Source organism: Macaca fascicularis, chromosome 10 (genome assembly GCF_037993035.2).
Source record: "Macaca fascicularis isolate 582-1 chromosome 10, T2T-MFA8v1.1".
NCBI classification, from domain to species: domain Eukaryota; kingdom Metazoa; phylum Chordata; class Mammalia; order Primates; family Cercopithecidae; genus Macaca; species Macaca fascicularis.
Genome location: NC_088384.1, coordinates 7,070,895 through 7,097,782, shown reverse-complemented (window position 1 = coordinate 7,097,782; position 26,888 = coordinate 7,070,895). Strand labels below are relative to the sequence as shown.

Sequence of the window (26,888 nt, the reverse complement as noted above, 5' to 3'; positions counted from 1 at the left end):
AGGGGCCAGACAGTGGGATGGGGAGGGGGCTCAGCCCTAGACCCCCCATGTCAGGCAGAGACCTTGCAAGGCCAGGTCCTTGTAAACCTCTCAGATCAGCCACGTGGGGACAGGCAGGAGGGTACTATGTACACTCCAGGCCTTTCCATAGAGGAAGACACTGACTAGGCAATGGGCAAGCCAGGGGGGACCCTGATTTTCACTCCCATTCCCAAACCAGCCACCAGTCACAGAGCAGCACATGGGGGAAACCTCAGGGCAAGGCTTTCTGCAGGGTGGAAGGAGAGCCTTCCACTCTGCAGCCCACAACTGCAGAGTCCCTACACAGAGCCCCCCACGCTGCACCCTGCACACAACTCACCAAAGCGCTTATGCCTCTCCAGGCCCTGCACCTGTTACCAGGGTTTGGGGGAAATCGTAGAATGTTTTCAAGTTCATCTAGTAACAACAGCTAAGAAAGTCTGAAGGGGGATAGTCCTACTAGATATGAATAGAAATTATAAAACCTGGCAGGGCGCAGTGGCTAACGCCTGTAATCCCAGCACTTTGGGAGGCTGAGGCGTGGATCACCGGAGGTCAGGAGTTCAAGACCAGCCTGGTCAACATGGCAAAACCCTGTCTCTACTAAAAATACAAAAGAATAAATAAATAAATTAGCTGGAAGTGACAGCTGGTGCCTGTAATCCTAGCTACTCAGGGGCCTGAGACAGGAGAATCACTTGAACCCAGGAGGCAGAGGTTGCAGTGAGCCAAGATCATACCACTGGACTCCAGCCTGGGTGACAGAGACTCGGTCTCAAAAAAAAAAAAAAAAAAAAAAGAAAGAAATTATAAAAGCCAAATCAGCTAAAATAGGGAAGTACTAGGCAAGACAAATGGATCAACTGAATAAACAGTGGGGAAGTTGGTTCTACTGTACGTAAGATTTCCCCGTGTGCAAAGGAAATAACACACGTGACCAAGGGAGAGAAATAATTTTTAATAAGTGGACTCAGGGTGTTTGTTTAAATCTTTGAAAGACAGTCTATTCAAAGCCTCCTCTCACATGACATGCCAAATTAATCCCAGAAATAACTGTGTATTAATCTAGAGGGGGAAGAAAGACCTGAAGTTTAAAGCGATGGAAGGAACAGTTGCTGATGTTTGCAGAACTGCCGATCCTTGTCTCTCTTTAGACCAGCAGTTCTCAAAGTGGGGCAAGAGCCTTTTGGAGGTCCACGAGGTAAAACCGTTTTCATAAGAATCCCAAAATATCACATGCTTTTTCCACGTCATCTCATGGGTGCAGTGGGGCTTTCAGAGGCGCCATGGCATATGCGCTCTTGCAGGTTAAGCACAGCAGGTAGGAGGCTCCCACTGTCTTCTATTCAGCCAGACCTTACAGGCATTTGCAAAAATGTCTTCTTCAATGCTTCTCCTCACTAATGTTTTGTTTTGGAAAATACAGTTTTTTAATTTAAAATGTTATTTGTGTTTTTGTTTTCCAAATAATTATTTTAAAACTTTGTTTAAATTTATAATATGGTAAATATTGTTGGATAAAACCTATGTAAGCAAAAGCTCTTTGAGGCCCTCAGTGAGTTTGGACAGTGCAAGGGGGCCCTGATACAAAATGTGTGAGAGCTGGCCTTGGCCTGTGGGCTCTGCAGTGCGGACTGCTGGATCCATGTGCGGGTCCCAGGGCGTTGCAGGTCCATCAGAGTAACTAATTCAACAAACGTGTACTGAGTACCTATCACGTGCCATGGATCCCAAGGCGTTGCAGATCCACTGGAGTAACTAATTTGACAAATGTGTACTGAGTACCTATCACGTGCCAGGCATCGTCATAGGTGCTAGTGCTACGGCCATGAACAACACAGACAAACTCTACCTGCCTGCCCTATGTTCTTGTCTAGCAGACACAGTGCTGTGGAGACAGATTGACTATGTCAAAATCTCAATAAGATAAAACACACACACTAAGTAAAAACCCAGAAACAGCTGCAGCAAATATGACACACACCAGGTTAATATCTTTAATATATACCGAGCTCATAGAAATTTATCAGACCCCAGAAGATAGAGCAAAGGACACTGACAATCCACAAAAGAGGAAATACAATCGCTTCACATGAAAGATGTTCAACTGGGCTAGAAATCAGTGAAATGCCAACTGAAACACAATGCTATGTTTTCATTATCAAATTAGCAAATATTTAGCCAGATGATAATGCCCAATACGGGCAAGATGGACATGTTTATCCTTGCTGGTGGCAGTGTAAGGGGATACAAATGTTTCTGGAATCCATTTTGTCAATATGCAGTAAAAGCCTCAAAGGTTTTCATATTCTTCAGTTCAAGAATCCCACCTCTGGGAGTCTACCCCAAAAAAATAACTTGACATTGGGAAACAGCCTGTGCACAGATATTCATCAATTTATAAATGAAAAATCAGTAACAGCATTAGTGATCGGCAACTGGCACGATGGTCCATCTAGTCGATGGAGGAGTACATAGCCACTCCAAAATAAAATATTTAGTAATCAGAAGGGGAGATGCCCCCGATATGCTAAAATAGCTGCACAGAACTGTATTATTACAGAAGACAGCAGCAAAACTATGTTAAAACAAAATGCAAAGAAACTATAGTTGGGGGGGAAAGCCTGAGAGACACCAAAATGTGATGTTTTACTTCCTTCTTTCCTCTACTTGCAAAAATTTATCTAACATGTGGTTTACATGGATAATGAGAAGACCTAGTAGGTTTGGTGCTTGTGTATGCAAAGGCATGAGGCACACTTAAGTGAGGAGCTGGGTTTCCTCCCATCTCTACCCCATCTGTGCTGTGCCGACTGCCACCCCACCCAACCTCAGGTCCCCAAGAGACAGTGACACGCGGGCTGTCTGTTCCACATGGAAGGCCATATACCCCAATCTTCTCCCCTACTCTGGGGAGCTTCTCCTGTTGGCCCAACAGTCTGCTCTTGCTTCTCTTCCCCAGGAGACCCACCTTGTGCCTACCTCTCTAAGTCCCTAAACCAGTGCTCTCCAAGCAGAGGTGCCATGAGCCTTACGGCTGTGGTTGTAGATGGAGGCGCCTCTGCTAGGATCTCTTCCCTCTTCCACCCAGAGCTCTGCCCCCAGTCGGTGGCTGCAGCACGGGCCCTTTTGTCCAGTCCCAGGGCTTGTTCCCTAAGTTAACCTCAGCACATGCCTAGCTCAACCCATATCTCTTCATTCCCCTACAGGCTGGAACTACCAGGGTGGTGCCCACCCAAGGCAGCTCTGTCTGCCATGACAACAGGAGCTGGTCCTGCCACACTTTCTGGGTTTTGTTTTCCACTCCTCCTCACTGCTCAATACATACTTACCTGGGGCCAATGAAATAGGTCTTTGCTGTTTCCTAGAAGTCACCAAAATGTTTCAGGACATTAAGTTAGTCCCAGGGTCACACTATACTAGGCCACGGAGTCACCCCTTCACTAACTTCCATCTCCAGTGATGCCCTGGTATGCAATGAAGCTTACTTACCAGAGGGGTACCATGTGGACCAGAGAGCAGTCACAATACAGTCCAAAGATGTCACAACCATGGAAAAGAGAACTTGCCTTCACATGCGCTGTTGAACACTACTGCCTGTCCGTTTTACCAATCGATACCTGTTCTCCTAAAATTTAGATAAATTATAACCCCAAAATATGTACAAAGCACTCCCTTCCCCCACTTTGTTCTTCAGCCTGATCCCCGGTCAGAGGTCTCCCTCTGGGGCTGCGCCTCATCCTCCTTAGCTGGAGACTAAGGTATCTTCCACTAAAGCCACCACGGGTCCTCACCTCTCCAATGTGGGCTTCTTCCAAGTTCAAGTTGAAGGGCAAGCCCCGACCTCTCTCATCTGCTCCATGTTCCCAAGTGCAGGGAGCTATCAAGAAGGTCCTAAGCGCACACCAGTACTCCTCCCAAGCCCGCACACATAAGCACCGAGAGAAAAAACACAAATCACCAGCCAAACAAAGGTGGGGCAGCTGCTTGGATCGGGTGCCCATAGGCAGAGGACCCGGCTGCAGGTGTGGACACGGAGTGTGGACGGTCTTTCCTAGGCAGCTCTGGGGTGTGGGGCAGCACAAGCCTGACACAGACATGGTATGGCTTTTAACAAGCCACTTGGGTAGAGCCAGGGCTGGCGACACGGCAGAGTTCCCACCCTGCTTCCATGCTGGGCTGGGCCACATGGAAACCTTCCAGATGCCTTTTCCCAGGTGCCACTGTACCCCTTCACTTGGGGGCAGCTCTGCCTGGCAGGTACTAGTCTTACCAATCTAGCTGCTGGAGACAGAACAGAACTGGGCACAAAGAGAAAGTAATCTGTACACCTCCCATTCATGGAATGGTGGCCCCACTGTGTCCTCCCTCCGTCCATACTTAAAGAGCACCATGGTCCCACCTGAACAGCCTTGGCTGGAGTCCAGGGGAACCTAAAGCCTGTATTCAGGCAGTTGTTCAGCAGGGCAATTGGGCTAACAGAGTTGATGATGAGTGGGTGGCAGTAGCCTGCGGACCCCAGCAACCACTGAATGTCCTTGCCCTTGCAAGGCAGCGGTTCTTCAGAATCGCAGTCACTTTTCCCAGCATCATCAAAACTCTTAAGAAGCCAGGTCCAAGGACCCAACCTCTGGGGTCCCAAGACACATACATGTCTTTAGGTGGGTGCGGAGGTTGTCCTTCTGCAGTCAAGCCAGGACCCTTCAGACAGGGGCAGATGAGCCCAGGATAAGAATCCCTACGGTCCAGGAGGTCATGTCAATATGTTTCATTTGGCATTGAAATATGGCGGAACAGCTCAGTCCAAAGGGCATGGCCAAACTCAGCCACAAAATGATTTCTTGGTCACCCCTCTGTGAGGAAGGACCAGGTCCTTCAGAAGCAGGACATGCATGCCAGTGCTGCATTGTCACCACACTAAGACGACGACAGTCCACAGCTCTTTGCTTTTACATATGCCACCAAGACCCTGGCTGGGTTGACAGAGGCAGACACTCCCCGGCCTTAAGTGCTTAAGGATGTTTCCCAAAGGGAGTCTGTTTTCTCTTGGACAAAGGCAGCCCATCTGATTGCCCAGGCATGGGAAGGACATGCTACAAGGTGCCTTTGGAGACCCACAGATGGTGTGTGAGTAGCTGCAGGGCTGCAGTGAAGGCCACATGGCACCTGAATGGAGATGGGAACGGGTCTCAAGCTGGGCAAGGCTTGAGACAGTGACAGGGTGCAGAAGCAGGAGTGACTGAGCATCAGCCGATGTGGCACTGCCCATGGAGATTCTGGGCAGCAAAGGGAGTCACTGGTATCCACCCTCAGCCTGCTATGGCCCTCAGGTGCAAGTGTGCTGGAACCTGCAGCCTGATAGACTTGACCAGTGGCTGAGAGTCCACCATGACCTTATTTAGCAGGCAAGTTCCAGATTCCCCTAACTTCTGGCTCGATCAGAACACCAGAAGCTGAAGCCAGGCATTAACAGAGACGCAACACGGGTCCTTCCCAGTGAGAGCAGTGGGGCCTCCCAGACTGCATACTCACATGCAGAGTGGAACCTGGCCCCTGGAAATGGTAGAACTACACTCCTAGCAGTGACCACTCGACCACTACAGCACGGATGAGGCCCTGCCTGCTGCACTGGGCCCTGGCAGGGCTGGCAGGCATCTTGGGTGGGAAGCCAGACTCCCTCTCCAGGTACACCCATCAAGCCACCAGCCTGGCCAAACTGGCATCTTTCTGTCCAGAGCTCATCAATAGGAACTGGGCAACCAGGTGGGGAGCCGCCAAAGGAGCTTGGAGAGGGCAGAGTAGGAGCCTCCATGAACCAAGTCAGGCTGGGAGGGGTCAGCCCTCGTGGTTTGTCAGCGTGCGGCAGAGTCCCTGTGCCTAAGCAGCAGAGCGGTAGTCACTGAAACAGCCCGGGATGCCAGCAAGAGGGAGGCGAGCATGCAGTGAGCGATAGGTACAAAGCTAGCACGTAAGAGGAAGCGCAGCAAGGTGGGCAACCAGGGCGCCAGGAGGGATGGAAGGAAGATCTCCTTGGGGAACACATCTGGAGAGGCAAGAAGGGAGGTCTTCAAACAGGGGCGATGCTGTCCTATGGGCATTTCTTCTACACAGCAAAGAGCGTATGCTACCTGGGTGGCTGCAGACGCTACCAAGTGGTGGCGGATTCTTAAAGATTCCGTGCTCGGGCAGGCAGGGCTGGCGCTGGACTAGTCCCGTTGGAAGCTGGATGCACTGGGCAAGGCCCCGTGCCCGCAGCGGCCAGCTGACGGCAGAGCATCTGCCTCTCTCGCACGGCCCTGTTAGAGGCAGAAGTCTTCCTGATTTGGGCGCGCCGCGCATGCCGGAGCGGAGACTTGTAGGTTCTCCGCAACTCTGCCAGGAACCCCTGATAGTTGTTGCGCAAGGGGCTGTCAGGTTGCATGTGCGGGATAGCCCACTTCTCCGCCTCCCCAGTCAGTCGAGACACAAGGAAGGCCACGCGCTCGGCCTCACCCGGGAAGCGGGAGGCCTGGAAGATCATGAATCTGTCCATCTGCATCAGGAACCCCGCCAACTGGCCTGGGTCCCCGGAAAAGGGCTCGGGCAGAGAGGTTGGAGGTGTGGTCATGGGTCGAGTCCCGTTTGAAGTAATTGCAGAGATGGGCGGGGTGATCTGCAGAGCCCCCGGGATCCGCGCCCTGGTGCGTAACAAGGTCAGCTCTGCCATCACGCTCTCCAGCATGTTGGTGAGATTGGCCTTCTCTGCCCGCAGGGTGGAGGCCTCCCGCCTCAGCGCTGAGTTGGTGAGGCGCAGGGAGGTCAGGGTGTCAATAACATCATCCATCTGGGCGTTCGGAGACGCTGCCGAGGCCGGGCTTTCAGCTTTGGACGTCTGCGGCTGCACCATGCTGGCCAGAGGTCAGCCACGGACTGAGATCCGCGGGTGGGCCAAGGGGGTGTGGTGACCAGGTGGGCCCCTGTAGAAATGGCGGCGGCGTGGGGTGCACAACGCGAGGGCGCTGCGAGACCCCCAAGCTGAGGGCCCAAGAGAGGGGCACGCGTGCCAGGCGGGGGGCAGGCCCTGGGGACTTCAGCCCCGGTCCCACGCGGCTCCTTTACTGCAGACTTCGCGGGCTACGGAGCCGGACGGGCGGCTGGACCTCTCTGGGCCCTGGAGGATTAAGAAAAGATGTTTTTAAGGTTTCAATTGCGACTAGCGGGCAGGACGGTGAGAGGCGGCGTGGAGGGCCCGCGCGTGGGTGGCGAGGCTGCACAAAGCCCCGCGGCGCCCGCCCCGCGCCCGCCCGGGGGAGAACAAAGGGGTCTGCTCCTCCGCGGTCGCGGGCCTGGGGGCCACCACAGTGGCCGGGCCGGGCAGTGGGCCGGGGACGCGCGTACCTGGGGTCTCGCGGTTCCTCCGCGGCTCCGTCCGCCGCCGGCCGTGACCAAGATGGCCCGCGCGGGGGACGCGGCCAGGCCGATGAGTCACCGCGCGGCCCTCGGAGAACTGCTTCCCGGTCAGCGCAGCCGAGCGACGGCGCTGACGATGGCGGCGGGCGGCCTCCGGCAGGTGCAGGGCCCGGGGCCGGGGCGAGGCCGGGGTCGCGGCAGAGGGCGGGTCACCGCGCGGCCTTTGTGCGGGCGGGGCCGGCGCGGTGGCGGCGGCGGGCGGGCCTCAGGCGGGCCCCACTGGTTGCCATGGAGACCGCCTGCTCCCGCGCGTTCGGGATGGCCGTAGCCCCGCCTCCGGAAGTGACGCAAAAAGTCCCCGCCTCCCCCAGGTCGGGCCGTCGCTGCGAGTCCTTCCCAGCTGCCAATCAGGGAAGATTGTGGTTGCTGAGGCGTCTTCATTAGGGCGGGTTCCTGGTGTTCTCTCAGCCATTCCTCCCAAGAGGGCTTGCAAGGCTCTTTCTGTGGTTGTCATTGGGGTTTTTTTTTTTTGATAATTTACCGTTCTTCTTATTGTGATTTTTTTTTTTTTTTTTTGAGACGGAGTCTCGCTCTGTCGCCTAGGCTGGAGTGCAGTGGTGCGATCTCGACTCACTGCAACCTCTGCCTCCCGGGTTCAAGCGATTCTTCTGCCGCAGCCAGCCAAGTAGCTGGGATTACAGGCACGTGCTGCCATGCCCGGCTAATTTTTGTATTTTTAGTAGGGATGGGGTTTCACCATGTTGCCCTGGCCGGTCTCGAACTCGTGACCTCAGGGGATCCACCTGCCTTGGCCTCCCAAAGTTCTGGGATTACAGGCCTGAGCCACCGCGTCAGACCCTTATTGTGATTTCAATATAAATGTAATGTAACAAATGATGTCAGAGAAGTAAAACTTTATACTACTCAGACTCCCTCCACCTAACGATAGCAAATAGTAATACATATATATATAATGTACATATATGTGTGTGTGCATATATATATATTACTTTTTTAAGGCAAGGTCTCACTTTGTTGCACAGGCTGGAGTGCAGTAGCACCATCATAGCTCCCTCCACCTGGAACCCTGTGCTCAAGTCATCCTCCCACCTCAGCCTCCCCAGCAGCTGGGACCACAGGAAGAGGCCAGCACACCCAGCTAAGCAAATAGTAATATTTCTGTAGTTCCATCCAGTCATTTTTCTATGATATGTTCTACAAAATATTAATTTTTATGAGTATTTTGTAACCATAATAGCACATTGAACTTTGAGCATTTTCCTATTAAAGATAGTTCAGAAGCTTGATTTTCAGTTAATGCCTGTGGTCCATGGAAATCCTGTTCCACAACGTGTTTAGCCATACCCTTTTTGATAGATCCTTATCTTGTTTACCATGCTAAAGTTTTATAAACTACACTTGTATATAAATCCCCACCCCTTTCTCTGCTGGGTTCCCCAGGGTAAATACCAAGGAGTGAAGATACCTGGCTGATAAGGTTTGGCTGTGTCTCCACCCAAATCTCATCTTGAGTCCTAACTCCCACAATTCCCACATCATGGGAGGAACCTGGTGGGAGGTGATTGAATTATGTGGGTGGGTCTTTCCTGTGCTCTTCTTGTGACAGTGAGTCTCAAGAGATCTGATGGTTTTAAAAAGGGAAGTTTCCCTGCACAAGTTCTCTCTTTGCCTGCTGCCATCCATATAAGACCTGACTTGCTCCTCCATGTCTTTCACCATCTGCCATGATTGTGAGCCTCCCCAGTCACACAGAACTGTAAGTCCAGTAAACCTCTTTCTTTTGTAAATGGCCCAGTCTCGGGTATGTTTTTATCAGTAGCGTGAAAACAGACTAATACACTGGCCAAAGGGTAAGAACTGTTTGATTCTGGGTCTGGATTTCCAGCTTGACCTAGGTGATCCTTCTGCATGGTCAGTTTCAAACTGGCATGGCTGGAGAGAAAAGATACTGAGAAATAAAAATAAACATTTAAGCCCCCCAACGAACTGAACAGACGCCTCTTGGCCAGGGGACCCCAGAGAAACCTGGGAAGCCAAGTTCCTGGCCATGATGGAATGGGAGGTTGGACACACCTCATTAACTGCCCCCCCTCCATAACCAATAACCACCATTAGGCTTTTTTCCCTAAGGGTTAAACAGAAACAAGCCCCTTTGAAAGACTTCAGCATTGATACCAACCAACCATCTGACACTGCCCCTCCCTTTTTGTGGCACACAACAACTGACCAGCATTCTTTCCTGGTAAGAGACCACCAACCCTAGAGTGGTTCTGGCCAGGCTGTGGAGGATGTGCAGTGAAAGCTTTTGTATCCTCTGATTCACCTTTTAACGTTAAAGGGCTGAAAACTCCACCCTCAGATCATGCTAACACTGCCATTTTTTGTAGATGCTACCCATGAAGGGGCATGAAGCTCAGTTGCACATGTGCATATTTCTCTTCTCATAAATATTTATGACTCCTCCTGTAGCTTATTGAATATGTATATTTGGCCACCCTGTTCAACATAAATTCCTGTCTTACTCTTCCAACCCTTGAAGTGCCTGTTTATGGCTTCTGGCCAGAGGCTACACTTCCCAGCCTATTCAAACGGCCACTCTGCAGGATGCAACCTTTTATGAGAAATAAAACTCTCCTTTCCAGGTTTATGAACTTCGTCATTCTTCAGTTAACAATACCCAGCAAGAGCTGGATTCACTCAGACCTACAGTTTCCACTCAAGATAATTAGGGCATGAGGATGTTGTTACTGAGCAAGTGGTCTTGCTGCCTGATGCACACAGAAGCCAATAAATATGGCACCAGCTTTTGAGAAAAGAAAAGCTTTATTGCAAAGCTGACCAGCAAGGAGAGAGGAGGTGGGCTCAAATCCATCTCCCTGATTTGAGGCATGGGGCAAGTTTTAAGGGATCAGGTGGCAAGAGAAAGTATTTAGGAATGCTGGCTTTCCAGGGTCTGATTGGAGGGCTTCAAATTTGACCATATGTGGTAATGTATGTTAAAGTAGATTTTAGCCCCAGACCTTCCAGGCCGATGGACCCCCTTGCTTGTGAATGAGTTCTGGTGTTCAAGTTCTGGTCATGTCCCAGTCTTCTTGGTTCTAAGGGGAGGAATCATTGGTTCTGGGTGTTGTTAGAGGTCAAAGCTTTTGTTATGGCACATGCCCAGGCTACATGACTTGCAGTTTTGGGCTCTATTCTACCTAAAAGGCAGCTTGACATTTTGTTATCAACAGGGTAGGCCCAGTTTGGGCTGGTCCCACAACTACAGTATCAGAACTTGGAAAGGATACTTGTACCCCAGTGTGCATGAAGCAAGAGGGAAATAAGGAAGACTGTGTCCTTAAACTTCTTCCATGAGATCTTCCAAATCAGATGGGGGCAGGAGCTGTGTTAACCTTGACTGAAGTCAATGACTTCAAAAACAGAAATGAGCCTGCAGCCTTCTATCCCTCCAAGTTCTTCTAAATACACAGAGGAATGCCATCCACTCCTTGGAGTCACTCCATCTGTCTCTCTGTCTCTCTAGGCCCCTGGATATTGTGCACATGAGTGAAGTGTCTGCCACAATTCCAAGTGTGGTTGACAACATAAATCTTAAATTCCCAGGTGCATTGAATATAAAGGTGCACCCCAATTTCAGAAATTATAAAACATTTAAATAAATAAATAATTTATCTGTATTTCACTTTACTTCCAAGGGGAAATTAGATGGCAGCCCATAAAAATAGAGCAAAATAAAAATTAATGGAATTTTAAAAATAAAAACAGGAGAAGAATATGTGACTGCTCATCCAGATGAAGCTATGATTCATGCCCTGAGGCGCCTGTCTGGGCTGTGAACACAGAACAATAAAATATGCAAAGAAACTATGCAAAGAAAGGATATAAGTGGGCTGAAAAAGATAAACAAGATAAACTTCACAATGGTCCAGAAACACAAACTTCTGAGTACTGACATGGGCCTGCCGGGCTCTGGACCTGAGACATAATAGGGACCCAAGGCTGGGAACACAGCCAGGCTTCCTATTTGAAGCCAGGGGATGGGGGACAGAGGAGTCACCCTATGTCAGAAAAAAAGTCTGAAAAATTGGATTCAGTCATTTCATGGGAGCGGGGTGTGACAGTTTATGTGAAAGTGTGGCCCTGGGGCAAAGGAGAACACAGATACAGTGTCATTAATCTCCTGCCCCCTGGTTTAACAAATAGACCAAGAGGGTCAGGATTCCAAACCACCAATAAAATATACACATATATATTATATACATATATGTATATATGATATATGTGTATGTGTGTGTATATATAATATACATATATGTGTGTATATATATGTTTCTTTACCACAGACCAGGCATCACAGAGCCACCTGAAACTGCTAGATGGGGAAAGGGAGTACCAAGAGAGAAACAGAGACAAAGTCTTTCAACACAAAATGATCCTGAGATTCAAAACTCTGAAGCCCACAAAGACATCTTATGCTAAGAATAATAGTAAAGAAAAATCAATAATTATAATGTGAATTAACTCCAGAGGAAATTAAAATAATAAACAGTCTGAAAAAAAGACTTTAAAGTAAGTGTTTTTGGGATGCTCAGTGAGAACAAGGAAGGAATAATATTTGTGAAAAGAACAGAGTGGGGCTGGGTGCGGTGGCTCATGCCTGTAATCCCAGCACTTTGGGAGTCCGAGGCGGGCGGATCACAAGGTCAGAGATCGATACCATCCTGGCTCACACGGTGAAACCCTGTCTCTACTAAAAATACAAAAAATTAGCCGGGCGTGGTGGCGGGTGCCTGTAGTCCCAGCTACTCGGGAGGCTGAGGCAGAAGAATGGCTTGAACCCGGGAGGCGGAGCTTGCAGTGAGCAGACATCACGCCACTATACTCCAGTATGGGCGACAGAGCAAGACTCTGTCTCAAAAAAATAACAACAAAAAAGGTACTTTTTCACAGGTACCTGATCTTGGTACAGTACGGCTTTTTCTCCACACTCTGTTCTTAAAAAACTTTTATGTTTCAAAGAACATATCAAGAAAGCCAAAAGACACCAACCCACAGAATGGAAGAAAATATTTGCAAACTATGTATCTGATGAGAGTCTAATATTCAGAGTGTATAAAGAACTCCTACAACTCAATAATAAAAAGATATCCTAATAAAAATGAGCAAAGGAGTTGAATAGACATTTCTTTAAAGAAGATATATGAATGACCAATAAGCACATGAAAAAATGCTCAATATCATAAACCATCAAGGAAATATAAATCAAAACCACAATAAGATGTCACTTCACACCCCCACCCCCATATTGCCATAACCTAAAAGACAGACAATAACAAATGTTGGTGAATGTGTTGAAAAGTTGGAAACCTCATACATTGCTGGTGGGAATGTAAAATAGTGCAGCTACTATGGAACATAATTTGGCAATTCCTCAAAAAGTTAAACCACTCCTAGGTGTATGCTTAGGTACATTGAAAACATATATCCACACAAAAATTTGTACAAAAATGTTCATACAAGCATTATTCCTAATAGCTTCCCCCTCCCACAAAAAGGCACCAACCCACATGTCCATCAGTTGATAAATGGACCAATAAAATGTGGTATCACCATACAATGGAATATTAGCAAGCTATAAAAGGAATAATATACCGATACATACTAAAATATGAAAGGACCTTGAAAGCATTGTGCTAAGTGAAAGAAGTCAAGAATAAAGCCACATGTTGTATAATTTTTATTTATATAAAATGTCCAGAATAGGCAAATCCATAGAGACAGAAAGTTGAGCAGTGATTGCCAGGGTCTGAGAAGAAGGAAGGAAGGAGAATGACTGCTAATGAGTATAGGATTTCTTTTGAGTGATGAATTGTTCTAGAATTAATATTAATGGCTGCACAACATTGTGGCTATACTAAAAACTACTAAGTTTATTTAAAATGTTATGGTATGTGAATTATATTTTTGAAAAACTTCAATGGCCATTTATGATCAAAACTCACATAAAAATGAGAATAAATGGGAACTTCCTCAACTTGATAGGAAGTATCTATAAATACCCTATAACTGATATTATACTTAACGGCCAAAGACAAAGTGCTTTCCTCCTAAGATGGAAAACCAGCTAATGATGTCCACTCCCACTATTCTCATTCAACATAGTACTGGCAGTTGTAGCCAATGCAATAAGGCAAGAAAAGGAAATAAAATATATACAGATTGAAAATAAGAAATAAACTGTCCCTATTTTCAGAGGCATAATTGTGTATGTAGAAAAATCCCAAGGAATCTATACAACGAACAAACATAAAAACTTCCTACAACTAATAAGTTCAGCAAGGTTGCAGAATACAATATGAACATGCAAAAATCCATTGTATTTATATAAACTAGCAATGAACACATGTACAGAAAAGTTAAAAATACAGTACCATCGGCCAGGCACGGTGGCTCATGCCTGTAATCCCAGCACTTTGGGAGGCCGAGGCAGGTGGATCACCTGAAGTCAGGAGTTCAAGGCCAGCCTGGCCAATATGGTGAAACCCCATCTCTACTAAAAATACAAAAATTAGCCAGGTATGGTGGTATTGCTTGAACCTGGGAGGTGGAGGTTGCAGTGAGTCGAGATCAATGCTACTGCACTCCAGGCTGGGCAACAGTGAGACTATTTCTAAAAAAAAAAAAAAAAAAAAAAAAAAAATATCATTTACAATAACTCAAAAAAAACCACTCAGATGCAAATCTAACAAACTAGGTACAGGACTTACATGCAGAAAACAACAACAAAAAAAACTGATGAAAGAAATCAGAAGACCTAAATAGAGACACAGTGTGTCATGGACGGCGCTATGGTTTGGATATGATTTGTTTGGCTCTGCCAAGTCTCCTGTTGAAATTTGATCCTGCTTTTGGAGTTGGGGCCTGATGTGAGGTGTTTGGGTCCCCGGGGTGGATCCCTCATGAGTGGCTTGGTGCCATTCTCACAGTGGTGAGTTCCACCGTTACTTCCCACAAGGACTGGTTGTTATAAGAGCCTGGCGTCTCTCTCCCCACTCTCTCTTGCTTTCCTTCTCACCATGTGATCTGCACATGCCAGCCCTTCTTCACCTTCCGCCAAGAGCGGAAGCAGCCTGTGCCCCTCACCAGAAGCAAATGCTAGTGTCATGCTTCTTGTACAGCCTGCCAGAACCATGAGCCAAACAAACCTTTTTACTTTATACACCACCCAGCCTCGGGTGTTCCTTTATAGCAACACAAACAGACTAAGACAGATGGGAAGAACCAACATAGTAAAGATGTCAGTGGGCCGAGCGAGGTGACTGACACCGGTAATCCCAGCATTTTGGGAGGCCAAGGCAGGTGGATCACTTGAGGTCAGGAGTTCGAGACCAGCCTGGCCAACATGGCAAAACCCCATCTCTACTGAAAATAAAAATTAGCTGGGCATGGTGGTGGGTGCCTGTAGTCCCAGCTACTCAGGAAGCTGAGGCAGGAGAATCGCTTGAACCCAGGAGGCAGAGGTTGCAGTGAGCCAAGATCATGCTGCTGCACTCCAGCCTGGGTGACAGAGTGAGACTCTGTCTCTCTCTCTCTCTCTCACACACACACACACACACAAAGTCAGTTATCCTCCAATCCTCCAAGTTGATGTGAAAGTTTAAAGTAACATCTGCCAAAGTCCAAGCAAGACTTTGTGTAGCTATAGAGAAGATTATTCTAATATGTATATGGAAAGGCAAAAGAAATGGAATAGGTAAAATGATTTTAAAGAAGAAAAATAAAATAGGAGGTATTAGTCTATCCAATTTCAAGACATTACGTAGCTACAATAATCAAGACTATGTTATGTTGATGGAGGGATTGACGCAAAGATCAATGAAATAGAAAACTCAGAAATAAACTCACACACATATGCCCAACTGATTTTTTACAAAGTTACAAAAGCAATTTAATTAAAGGAAGACAGTCTTTTCAATACATGGTGTTAGAGCAATTAAACATCCATAGGTTTAAAAAAGAAGAACTTCTATCTGAGTCTCACATTTATAAAAATTATCTCAAAATGGATCACAGACTTAAATGCAAAACATAAAGCTATAAAACTATATCTATAGGATAAATTATATATCTGGGATGAAATCTTTAGGATGTAGGGCTAGGCAAAGAATTTTTAGACTTAATATCAAAAGCAAGATCCATAAAAGGAAAAATTAATAAATTGGACTCTATCACAATTTAAAACTTCTGCTATGTGAAAGAGGATGAAAATACAAGCTAGAGACTAAGAGAAAAATTTTTGCAAATCAGATGTCCCTCAAAGGACTAGTATCTAGAATGTATAAAGAACTCTCAAACTCCACAGTAAAGTAACAAACATCCAATTATAAAATGAGCAAAAGACGTTGAACTAGCATTTCACCAAAGAAGAGATACAAATGGCAAGTGAGCCCATGGAAAGGTAGTTAACGCCATTAGCCATTAGGAAAATGAAAATTAAAATCATAATGAAATATCACCATGCACATCTAAGAATGGCTAAAATGAAAAATAGTAACAATCCCTAAAGCAGGCAAAGATGCAGAGAAAGTGGATACATTGCTAATGGGAATGCAAAGTGGTACAGCCACTCTGGAAAACAGTCTGGCAGTTTCTTAAAACAAAACAAAACAAAACACAAACAAAAACTAAGCGGGCAACTACCGTACAACTCAGCAATTGCACTCCTGGGTATTTATCCCAGAGAAACGGAAAATTATGTTCACACCAAAAACAGTACACAAATGTTTATACCAACTACATGGCCCAAGCCTGCAAGCAACCTAGACATTAATGATTAGAAAAACTATGATATATCATTACCATGGAATACTACTCAACAAAAGAAGGAACAAACTTTTTATACAGGCAACAAATGAGATGAGTTTGTAGAGAATTATGCTGAGTGAAAACTGTCAATCCCAGCCGGGTGCAGTGGCTGATGCCTGTAGTCCCAGCACTTTGGGAGGCTGAGGTGGGCGGATCACCTGAGGTCAGGAATTCGAGACCAGCCAGGCCAACATGGCGAAACCCCGTCTCTACTAAAAATACAACAATTAACCGGATATTATGGCACATGCCTGTAATCCCAGTTATTCGAGAGGCTGAGGCAGGAGAATCACTTGAACCCAGGAGACAGAGGTTGCAGTGAGCTGAAATCGTGCCACTGCACTCCAGCCTGGGTGACAGAGCGAGACTCAGTCTCAATCAATCAATCAATAAAATGCTAGTCCCAAAAGATATGATTCCCCTTTTAAAAATTTTAGATCCAGGATGCAAATGTACCTGTGCGTTACATGGATATATTGTATGTAACATTCTTGAAGTTACAAAATGACAGATTAGTGGTTGCCAGGCCTTAAGGAGGGGGTTGGGGCAGAGGAAAAGTGGGTGTGACTCTACAAGAGCAACAGGCAGCCCTTCTGGTGTCATGACTACATCAATGTCAAGATCCTGGCTGTGATATTGCACTATAATTTTGCAAGATGTAACAACCAGGGGAAATTGAGTAAAGGGTATGATGGATCTTCCTATATTATTTCTCAACAACTGCATGTGAACCTACAATAATCTTGAAACAAAAAAAAAGTTTAAAAAATAAAATGTGGCTGGGTATGGTGGCTCACGCCTGTAATTCCAGCACTGTGGGAGGCTGAGGTGGGAGGATCACTTGAGCTCAGGAGTTTGAGACCAGCCTGGGCAACATAGGGAGACCCTGTCCCTACAAAAATTTAGAAAATTAGCTGGGTCCGGTGACACATGCCAGTAGACACAGCTACTCAAGAGTCTGAGGTGGGAGGATTGCTTGAGCCCAGGACGTCAAGGCTGCAGTGAGCTGTGATCATACCACTGCATTCCAGCCCTGTGGGCAATAGAGCAAGACCTCATCTAAAAAAAACAAAAGAAAAAAAAAGAAAATAAGAAAATAACTGAAGTAAATACTTAATAGAGAGTGTAAAATTTAGGCTGGACACAGCTAAATAAATCATGAATTAGAAGGAAGTACTGAATAACTCATCCAGAAGGCAGCAAAGAGGCAGATATTTTGAAAAATATGAAAAAGGTAAAACACTTGAAGGATAGAAAAGAACAAAGAAGGAAGAGAAACAATATCTGATAAGATAAAATAGCTGAAAACTTTTCCAGAACTGGAGAAAGATAGGAGTCCAATATTAAAGTGTCCACATTCATTAAATCCAGGCTGTATTAGTTAGCCATCGCTGTGTAACAAACTACCGCTATTTGTAATTCGTTAAGTCCCCATTTTTATTGCTATATTTTGAATGCAGAGCCAACAGGACTTGCTGATGGGCTGGATGTGAAGTGTGAGAAACAGCAAGGACTTAAGGCTGCCCCCAGGTTCTATAAATGTGGAGGCATCAACTGAAGCAGCAACAAAGGTGAGACAAATAGGCTTGGTGAGGAGAAGATCACAGATGGTTGAGCTTGGAGTGGGAGCTAAGCTATGAGGATGTAAAGGCATAAGAATGACACAATGGACTTTGGGGACTCAAGGGAAAAGGATGGGGAGGGGTGAGGGATAAAAAACTACAAATTGGGTGCAGTATATACTGCTTGGGTGACGGGTGCACCAAAATCCCACAAATCAACACTAAAGAACTTCCTCATGTAACCAAACACCACCTGTTCCCCAATTACCTATGGAAATAAAAAACTTAATAAACAAATTCCCCCAATGGAATGATATCAGGCTGGCTCTGGAATATGGGATTCTGGAGTTCTGGAAAGAGGTCCTTTGGAGAATCATTAAAAACCGGTATTTAAAGCCCAATCCTGTGATCACCTTGGCAGAGAGTGTAAACAGGAAAAAGAAAAAGGCTGAAAATTGTGCAGGCCATGGTTTAGAGGCCTAGGGGTTGAGGAGAAGGTACCAGAGATGTCAGCTGAGGAGTGGCCAATGGGGCAGATGAAAAACCAGGCAACTGCTGAGCCTCAGAAGCCAAGGAAAGGCTTCCAGGAGGAGATGGGGTGACCGACCATGTCAAGGTCTTAGGAAAGTTAGGGTTACCATTCAAGCTAAGATGCTTTTGAGAGAAAAACAAGTTGCTAGAGATAATTAAAATAATGCATTTTCTGAAATATTATGTATTGCCTGACAAATTAGATTGTTGGCCAGGCACAGTGGCTCATGCCTGTAATCCCAGCACTTTGGGAGGCTGAGGAGGGCGGATCACAAGGTCAGGAGTTCGAGACCAGCCTGGCCAATATGGTGAAACTCCACCTCTACTAAAAATACAAAAACTAGCCAGGCATGGTGGCAGGCAACTGTAGTCCCAGCTTCTCGGGAGGCTGAGGCAGGAGAATCGCTTGAACCCGAGAGGCGGAGGTTGCAGTGAGCCGAGATCACGCCACTGCACTCCAGCCTGGGTGACAGAGCAAGATTCTATCTCAAACAAACAAACAAACAAACAAAAATTAGATTGTTATAGTGGTGGACCTATAAATGCCACTGGCATTTTCCTAAAAACATTTTTTTCTTAAGTATGGTCTTACTATTCTTACTTCTTTGATAAAATCACTTAGAGTCTTACTCAAAGTTGTATTCTTTTGTTATAAATTACATCTGTGGACATTAATTAACTGTTTTCTGGAGACCATATTTTACTTGAGAAAATCCTCTTCCTATAGGTGCTGAGGTAATAGGTAAGCTCAGAAAAAAACTCTACTAAATGGAGGATATTCTGAGTTTTTTTTTTTAATTGAAATGTGTAAATATTCCAGCTCAAATATCTCCATAGATTTCAATCATGCTGCTTCCATCCAGGGTAATTTTCATCAACAAATATTTTTATAAGCCAAAACTTATCCCCTCCCCTCTGGCAAAATTGATTATCCTTTCGAATGTTTAATCAAATTTAGATGCTGCAAAACAGTAGACCTTCTTGATTTCCTTCCATTCCAGTACTGAATATAAATTTTTCCAATTAAAACTAAGAATCTCATCAAAAGTTTCTTCCCCACATGTTGGGCTATTCCAAAAACAATTATGGGATTTAAAAATTATACCTCGTACACCATTGGAGCTCTCAGCATTTAATTTCTTCATCTCCTCCCTTGCTTTTGTAGGAATGAATTTCCATGTTTCTCTATTGGCAAGGATTGTTTCTGATAATTATAATTCACTAGAGCTTCAAAGCTCAAAATTCTTGGCACTCATTTATTGAACACATTGATTAAAGACTTCCAACAAATTTGAAAACAGTGCGACAAAAATTTAGAGGACTTATTTACAAAAAGTTGCGTGCCTCTCAAGGACATTAGGTTGATGTACAAAGGGCTCCAACATCTCAAGGGTCTGATTAATGACTGCAGCAAAGACAGGATGCCTTGGAGGCTGAAGTCTATTTTGGTACTCAGCATGAACTTTGTCACAATGTTTTTTGTAGCCCAATTTCCAGAACTGTATATATAAAAATTTTGTGAGGCTGGGTGCGGTGGCTCATGCCTGTAATCCCAGTATTTTGGGAGGCCCAGGTGGGCAGATCACCTGAGGTCAGGAGTTCAAGACCAGCCTGGCCAACATGGTGAAACCCCATCTCTACTAAAAAATACAAAAATTAGCTGGGCATGGTGGCATGTGCCTGTAGTCCCAGGTACTAAGGAGGCTGAAGCAGAGAATTGCTTGAACCAGGAAGGCGGAGGTTGCAGTGAGCCAAGACCACGCCACATGTCTAGTGGACAGAGCAAGACTCCATCTCAAAAAAAAAAAAATTGTAAACGTTTGTAACAGCTTCTACTGTTAAAATAGCAGATAAAATATCAGAGATGCTTTGACTGCAAATATGAATAACAGGTTCACCTCAACCAATGCCAAGTACACCTCTGCTCTGCAGGTCTCCTAACGTGGTGAGAACATAGATTTTTATCAGGATGCTGCTGCAGGCGCTCCTCCTCTACCTGGATTAAGTTTGTCTTTTGTTTTCCTTTTGAGCTTAGTTATTTTGTTATTCTAATATTCTCATCTTTCCTAAATTTTTATCTTCCTAATCTATCAATGGCTGAGAGAGGTATACTAAAACTTCCCCACATGGTAGTGAATTTATTTCTCTGTAATTCTATCAATTTTTGCTTTTTGTATTTTTATTTATATTATTAGACACATACAAAATTTTAATTGTTACAGACGCCTAGTAAATTGAACTGTTCATTATGAGCAGCACTTTTAGTCTCTGGTCAAGTGGTTTACATTAAAGTCAATTGGTCTGATATTAATATAGCTATAACTTTCTTTTAGTAAGTGGCATTCAATTTTTCTATGCCTTTATGTTTTAGGTGTGTCTATTGTTAATACCCTATAGATAGATTTTTTTTTTTTTCTGTGACAGAGTCTTGCTCTGTTGCCAAGAGCTGGGGTACAATGGCGCAATATTGGCTCACTGCAACCTCCAACTCCTGGGTTCAAGCAATTCTCCTGCCTCAGCCTCCCAAGTAGCTGGGATTACAGGCACATGCCACCACGTCTGGCTAATTTTTGTATTTTTAGTAGAGATGGGGTTTCACCATCACCATGTTGACCAGGCTGGTTTCAAACTCCTGACCAGATTTTTTTTTTTTTTTAATTTAAGCATGACAATCTTTAACTGTAGAGTTTTACAAGTTTACTTCATTTATATTTATTGTAGTTATAGTTTTATTTGGATTCATTTCCACCAACGCATTACATGCTTTCAAATTGTGCTACCAATTTTGTTTTTTCTAACCTTCCTTAACTCCTGTTGGATTAAATTCCTTTTCCTCATTCCAGTATCTCCCTCTATTAATTTGGAAGTTATAGCTTCTACTTTTATTCCTTTAGTGGTTGCCCTAGTAATTTTAGTAAGGAATTCTGAGATTCATCACAATCTTTAACTTTTTCTAAATAACACAAGAACCTTAAACACTCAAACTCTGATCAGTCTTTTCCTGCTGTATAATATTGATGAATAAGGTAAACACGTATCTTTTAAAACCCCACAAAATGTTGGTTTTCTATGTAATCAGTTTTGTCTTGATTTACTCACATATTGAGCACTGTTTTTTTGGAATTTTTTTTTTTTTTTTTTTTTTTTTGAGACGGAGTCTCGCTCTGCCACCCAGGCTGGAGTGCAGTGGCCGGATCTCAGCTCACTGCAAGCTCCGCCTCCCGGGTTCACGCCATTCTCCTGCCTCAGCCTCCCGAGTAGCTGGGACTACAGGCGCCCGCCACCTCGCCCGGCTAGTTTTTTGTATTTTTTAGTAGAGACGGGGTTTCACCGTGTTAGCCAGGATGGTCTCGATCTCCTGACCTCGTGATCTGCCCGTCTCGGCCTCCCAAAGTGCTGGGATTACAGGCTTGAGCCACCGCGCCCGGCCTTGAGCACTGTTTTTGCTCATCATTCTTCCTTATTTATCTGACTTTTCTTTAGAATTCTTTCTAGTGACAATCTTTCGGGGCAAATCCCTGCAGATTTTTAAATATTTGAAGATGTCTTTATTTTTACTTTCATTTTTTTCTTTTTCTCTTTTTTTTTTTTTTTTTTTGAGACACAGTCTCACTCTGTCACCAAGGCTGGAGTACAGTGGTACAATCTTGTCTCACTGCAGCCTTCGCCTCCAGATTCAGGCAATTCTTGTGCCTCAGCCTCCTGAGTCACTAGATTACAAGCACCTGCCACCATACTTGGCTAATTTTTTATATTTTTAGTACAGACAGGGTTTTGCCATGTTGGTCAGGCTAGTCTCGAACTCCTGGCCTTAAGTGATCCTCCTGCCTTGGCTTCCCAAAGTTCTAGGATTATAGGCATGAACCACCACATGTGGCCTTTTTTGTTTATAGAGACAAGCTCTCACTTCATTGCCCAGGCTGACCTTAAACTCCAGGTCTCAAGTGATCCTCCTGCCTCAGCCTCCCAAAGTGCTGAGCTTTACGTTCATTCTTGAAAGTCATTTTTGCTGGGTAGATATTTTCTTTATGCGTATTGAAGATATTTTTCACTATTTTCAGATTACCATTTTTGCTACTGAGAGCCAGCCATTGGTCCATCCTACCCCTCCTCCTTTTTTTTCTCTCTCCCTCCTTCCCCACATCTCTCTCTCTCTCTCTCTGTCTCTGTCGCGCCCCCACTCTTCCTTCCATCCCTGTTATTCTTTACCTAAGTGTGAATTTCTTTTATTTATTTTGTTGGAAATTGATAGGATTTCCTGATTTCAAGGATTGGTGTCTCACATTCATTCTGGAAATCTGTCTAAACATCTCCCATGTTGCTCACTCACATGGACTCCCTAATCCCCTTCTGGAACACAGGGGATGCTAACTCTTCTCATCCTTCTGGGTCTGTGCTCCATGTCTATTGTCTATGTCTCTCAATGCCTCTTTCAGATTTCCTGCCACTTTGTCCCACTGTGCCATGTTCTAGATACTTTTTTCAGGTATAGTTTCCAGTTCATTGATTTTTTTTCACTTTCCCCTGCTGTATTGGAGGATGTGACACGTTTATTTCCACATCTTTCGCAGAAATCAATAACACATGGGTAAAAGACCTAAAGATGAGTAGCAAAATTCTAACACTTTTAGAAGCAAATATAGGACAGTATCATTTGACCCCAGGGTTATGAAGTCTCCCTTAAGTAAGACACCAAAACCCAAACTACCGAGAGAGAGGTAAATTCAGTTAATCAAAACATGTAACAATTCCTCATGTGCACACACACAAATAACACAAAATGAAGACACACCAAAGTCAAGATGAGAGAAGATCGTTGTTTAAATTATGACCAGGAGTACATCCAATAGAAAAATAAGGAAAGACTCTGAAGAGTTACTTCTTAGAAGAGGAAACCCAAAAGGCCAGCAAACAGACTGGAAAAAAAAAAAAAAGAGGAAAGAAAAGTTCAATTTGATTAACAATCAAGAAATTGTGACCAGGTGCAGTGGCTCATGCCTGTAATCCCACACTTTGGGAGACCAAGGCAGGCCGGTCACTCCTGAGCTCAAGTAATCCGCCCACCTCGGCCTCCCAAAGTGCTAGGACTACAGGCATGAGCCACTGCACATGGCCACACACCATTCTTTCATCCCATTTCCCTACACCTGGCTCTTTCTAGCTTTGCTTACTCCTCTCTAGAAAAGAAAAGTTCTTTTTCTTTTCTAGAACTTTTTCTAGAACTCCGGAGATGCTTGCAGACCTCATTCTATTACAATAGTTCCCCTCCACCCACTTGCAATAGCCCTTTTGAATAAAGCTTTCTTTACTACAACCAAATTTGCGTTTCCTCTGCCAGCATAAGCTTCGGGGTATAGGAGGGCACCACCCCAGCATGGCACCAGGGAGAAGAATCAGGATCAAACTGCGTCTTAGCCAGGCACCCTTCATCCCTCTTCCGGGGGATTCTGTGGGGTAAGTCAGGGCTTCTCAGATTCCCCCCACACCTGTTCTGATTCATCTTTCTCAGAGCTGCCGGGTCAGGTGCTGCGTGTCTCTTTCTGCTTCTCAAATCTTATTTCCATCGTCTCCTGTCCTGTTCTCTTTGTCCTTGTGGATAAACATCTGTAAAAATCCACTGAATGTCATGCTAGTGGGTTTGAAGAGGGAGAGGGAGAAATAGTGTGTGCTTCATACACCATCTTTACCAGCCTAATTTCCATCCTAATGTCTGCATCTATTTTTATCTTGTTTACTGCAGGAATAATGTCTCCATAATCCTAAGACACAAATTTTCCAAAGTGTAAATGTTTCTGAAATGAATGAATTCATCTTACAGTGGCTGTCAAAGACCTGGCCAGCCCAAGCCTAAGTGGGCATAGAGGGACCCCACCCCCCCAAACTAAGAGGGGTCCTGGGATTGGGGAATTTCCGTTTTAAACGTGGGACGAGCAAGTCATCCTACACAAGAGTGACCCAGCTGCACAGGCCAGAGGGTGTGACCTCAGCCCACTTGGTGTCCCCTCAACCTCATCACTTCAGTTAATTTGTGGACGTTGGTAGCACCACAGCATTTAGACTGAAACCTAAGTGTGCACAGCTAATTTGACTTTAAAATTGGGTTTCATGGGACAAGATGGTGAAGTAGTAAAGCCAAACATTTGTTTCTCTTCAGTCAGTGCAGGCTGCCTGGAGAAATGAGGCGCTGTCCACATGGAAATGGGGCATCTGCAGAGCTGTCCCTGCCATCAGCAACTTCGTCACGAGTTGATGCCTGCACTTGACCGGGGGCAAGGGGGGTTCCTCCTTACCTTTTTTTAGAGCAGTGACGCGATCTCGGCTCACTGTAACCTCTGCCTCCCAATTCAAGCGATTCTCCTGCCTCAGCCTCCTGAGTAGCTGGGATTACAGGCGCCCACCACCACTCTCAGACAGTTTTTGTATTTTTAGTAGAGACGGGGTTTCACCATGTTGGCCAGGATGGTCTCCAACTCCTGACCTCTAGTGATCCACCTGCCTTGGCCTCCCAAAGTGCTGGGATTACAGGCGTGAGCCACTGCAGCCAGACCCCCTTACCTTTTGAGGCTTATGTTTGAAACCATGTTGGCATTTGTATCAGTCAGCTATAGTCAGTGATGCTGCCTAACAAACCACCCCAAACTCAACAGCTTCAAACAATAATCAAGTCTTCTCTCCCACATGCCTGTGGTTAGTTGGAGGTCAGTGAACAAGGACTGGGCCAGGCTTGACTCTAAGCTGCAGGTTGAATCCAGGTGTGCTCCACCTGTGTTTGTTTGCCGCTGCAAGCCAAAGAAGCAGCAGCTACCTCGGGGCAGCCTTCTCATGGATGGTAGAAGCGCAGTGTGGTGAGGCCACTTCTTCCAAGCATTTCAGGTCTTTGCAGTGGCAAAGCTACTCATTTCCATTTGACCAAAACAAGTCACACCAATAAGTGGGCATCTGGGCTCCACCCACTGTGGAACCGATGCAGGTCACATGTCCAGGTCCAGCACCAAGGGGTGAAGAAGTGCCATCCCCCATGGGGGTGCGGGGCAGGGGGTGAATATTCTGGAACAATAATCTAATCTATGTCAGCATCTTTATACTCATAGCCTGTCTCTCTTAATTGGCAATTAAAAACTAAAAATAGGCCAGGTGCAGTGGCTCACACCTGTAATCCCAGCACTTTGAGAGGCCAAGGCAGGTGGATCACCTGAGGTCAGGAGTTCAAGACCAGCCTGGCCAAAGTGGTGAAACCCTGTCTCTACTAAAAATACAAAAATTAGCCAGGCATGGTGGTGGGCACCTATAATCCCAGCTACTTGGGAGGCTGAGGCAGGAGAATCGCTTGAACCCAGGAGGCAGACGTTGCAGTGAGCCAAGATCGTGCCACCTCACTCCAGCCTAGGTGACAGAGTGAAACCCCCGTCTCAAAAAAAAAAAAACAAAGTTTCTATGGTCTCACCACCACTTCCCATCTGACATCAAATATGTGTTCCTAAACCAACCAATTCTGCAGCTCCCTGGACACTGGCTGGTTTTTCCACAATTTAACTCAGTTCTGACACTATGTACCTGGCATTAGTGCAGACCCCACCAGGTAAAGGCCAGTCCCACAAGACTGTCCCCCACTTCAGACACCAGTTGCAAGTATTGAATCCCCACGTCACCCACATTTCCACTCAACTTGGCTCTAAATTGACTATAAGTCACCCATGACCCTCTCCTCAGTTTCGATTAATTCGCCAGGACTCAGCTCTCAGGGAAACGCTGCACTTGTGCTCCCTGGTCTGTTATAAAGGAGACGATAAAGGGGGCAGGTGAATAGCAGAGGAGGAGGCATACAGGGCGAGGCCTGGGAAGGCCCCAAGAGCAGGAGCTTCTGTCGCCCCAGAGTTGGGGTGCGGCACCACCCAGCACCTGGATGTGCTCACCCACCTGGAAGCTCTCTGCACCTGTAGTTCAGGCTTCATCATGGAGGCAAATCCGGTTATTAGCTCAGTCTCCAGCCCCTCTCCCCTGCCTGGAGAGTGGTGGGTGGAGCTGAAAGCTCCAGGCTTCTAATCATGTCTGGGTCTTTCTAGCCCTCAACCCCCACCCAGGAGCCACCAAGCATCACCTCATTAGAATAAAAGGTGTTTCTATCTCCCCAGAAATTCCAAGGGATTCAGAATCACTGTCAGGAACCAGGGTCGCAGACCAAATGTTAGAACAAAAGGTTTTCCTAGCACCCCTGTCACAAGGGTTTTCAGAGCTCTGGCCCGCAGCCAGGGACAAAGACCAAAATATACGTTTCTAATTATATCACAATATCACAGCAGTCACATGGACCTACTGAAGCACTTCAGTGTTGGTTGTTCAGGAGGATGAGTGCCTCTGTCTTTGAGTGCTGCCTCAACTCCCTCCACCCCACCCCCAAGTGAATTTTGCAATTACTTCTTGGAATACATTTTATGTTGGGCCATCCCAACCATAGTCTCCCAATTCTGTGAGTGTATTCCTGAGCTACAATAATAG

General features: G+C 45.7%; 1 protein-coding gene, 1 long non-coding RNA gene and 1 pseudogene across 3 annotated transcripts; all 3 read right to left on the bottom strand.

The window, feature by feature from the left end:
• Window positions 1–1,995: 1,995 nt before the first annotated feature.
• On the bottom strand, window positions 1,996–7,598 carry RTL6 (retrotransposon Gag like 6). Its single transcript, XM_005567038.5, has 2 exons — window positions 7,399–7,598; window positions 1,996–7,171 (listed from the first exon to the last, which is right to left on the bottom strand). The coding sequence occupies exon 2, from the start codon at window positions 6,905–6,907 to the stop codon at window positions 6,188–6,190; it is 720 nt and encodes a 239-aa protein (XP_005567095.1). The 5' UTR covers window positions 6,908–7,171; window positions 7,399–7,598; the 3' UTR covers window positions 1,996–6,187.
• On the bottom strand, window positions 3,812–4,415 carry LOC141407825 (uncharacterized; annotated as a pseudogene).
• Window positions 7,599–23,189: 15,591 nt separating the features above from the next.
• Window positions 23,190–26,588, bottom strand: LOC123567308 (uncharacterized). 2 transcript variants are annotated; one of them, XR_010578210.1, is made up of 3 exons: window positions 26,491–26,588; window positions 23,879–23,996; window positions 23,190–23,308 (listed from the first exon to the last, which is right to left on the bottom strand). It is a non-coding gene; the product is annotated as an uncharacterized lncRNA (long non-coding RNA). The 2 variants fall into 2 exon arrangements; XR_010578209.1 differs by lacking the exon at window positions 26,491–26,588 and adding an exon at window positions 26,310–26,446.
• Window positions 26,589–26,888: the final 300 nt, after the last annotated feature.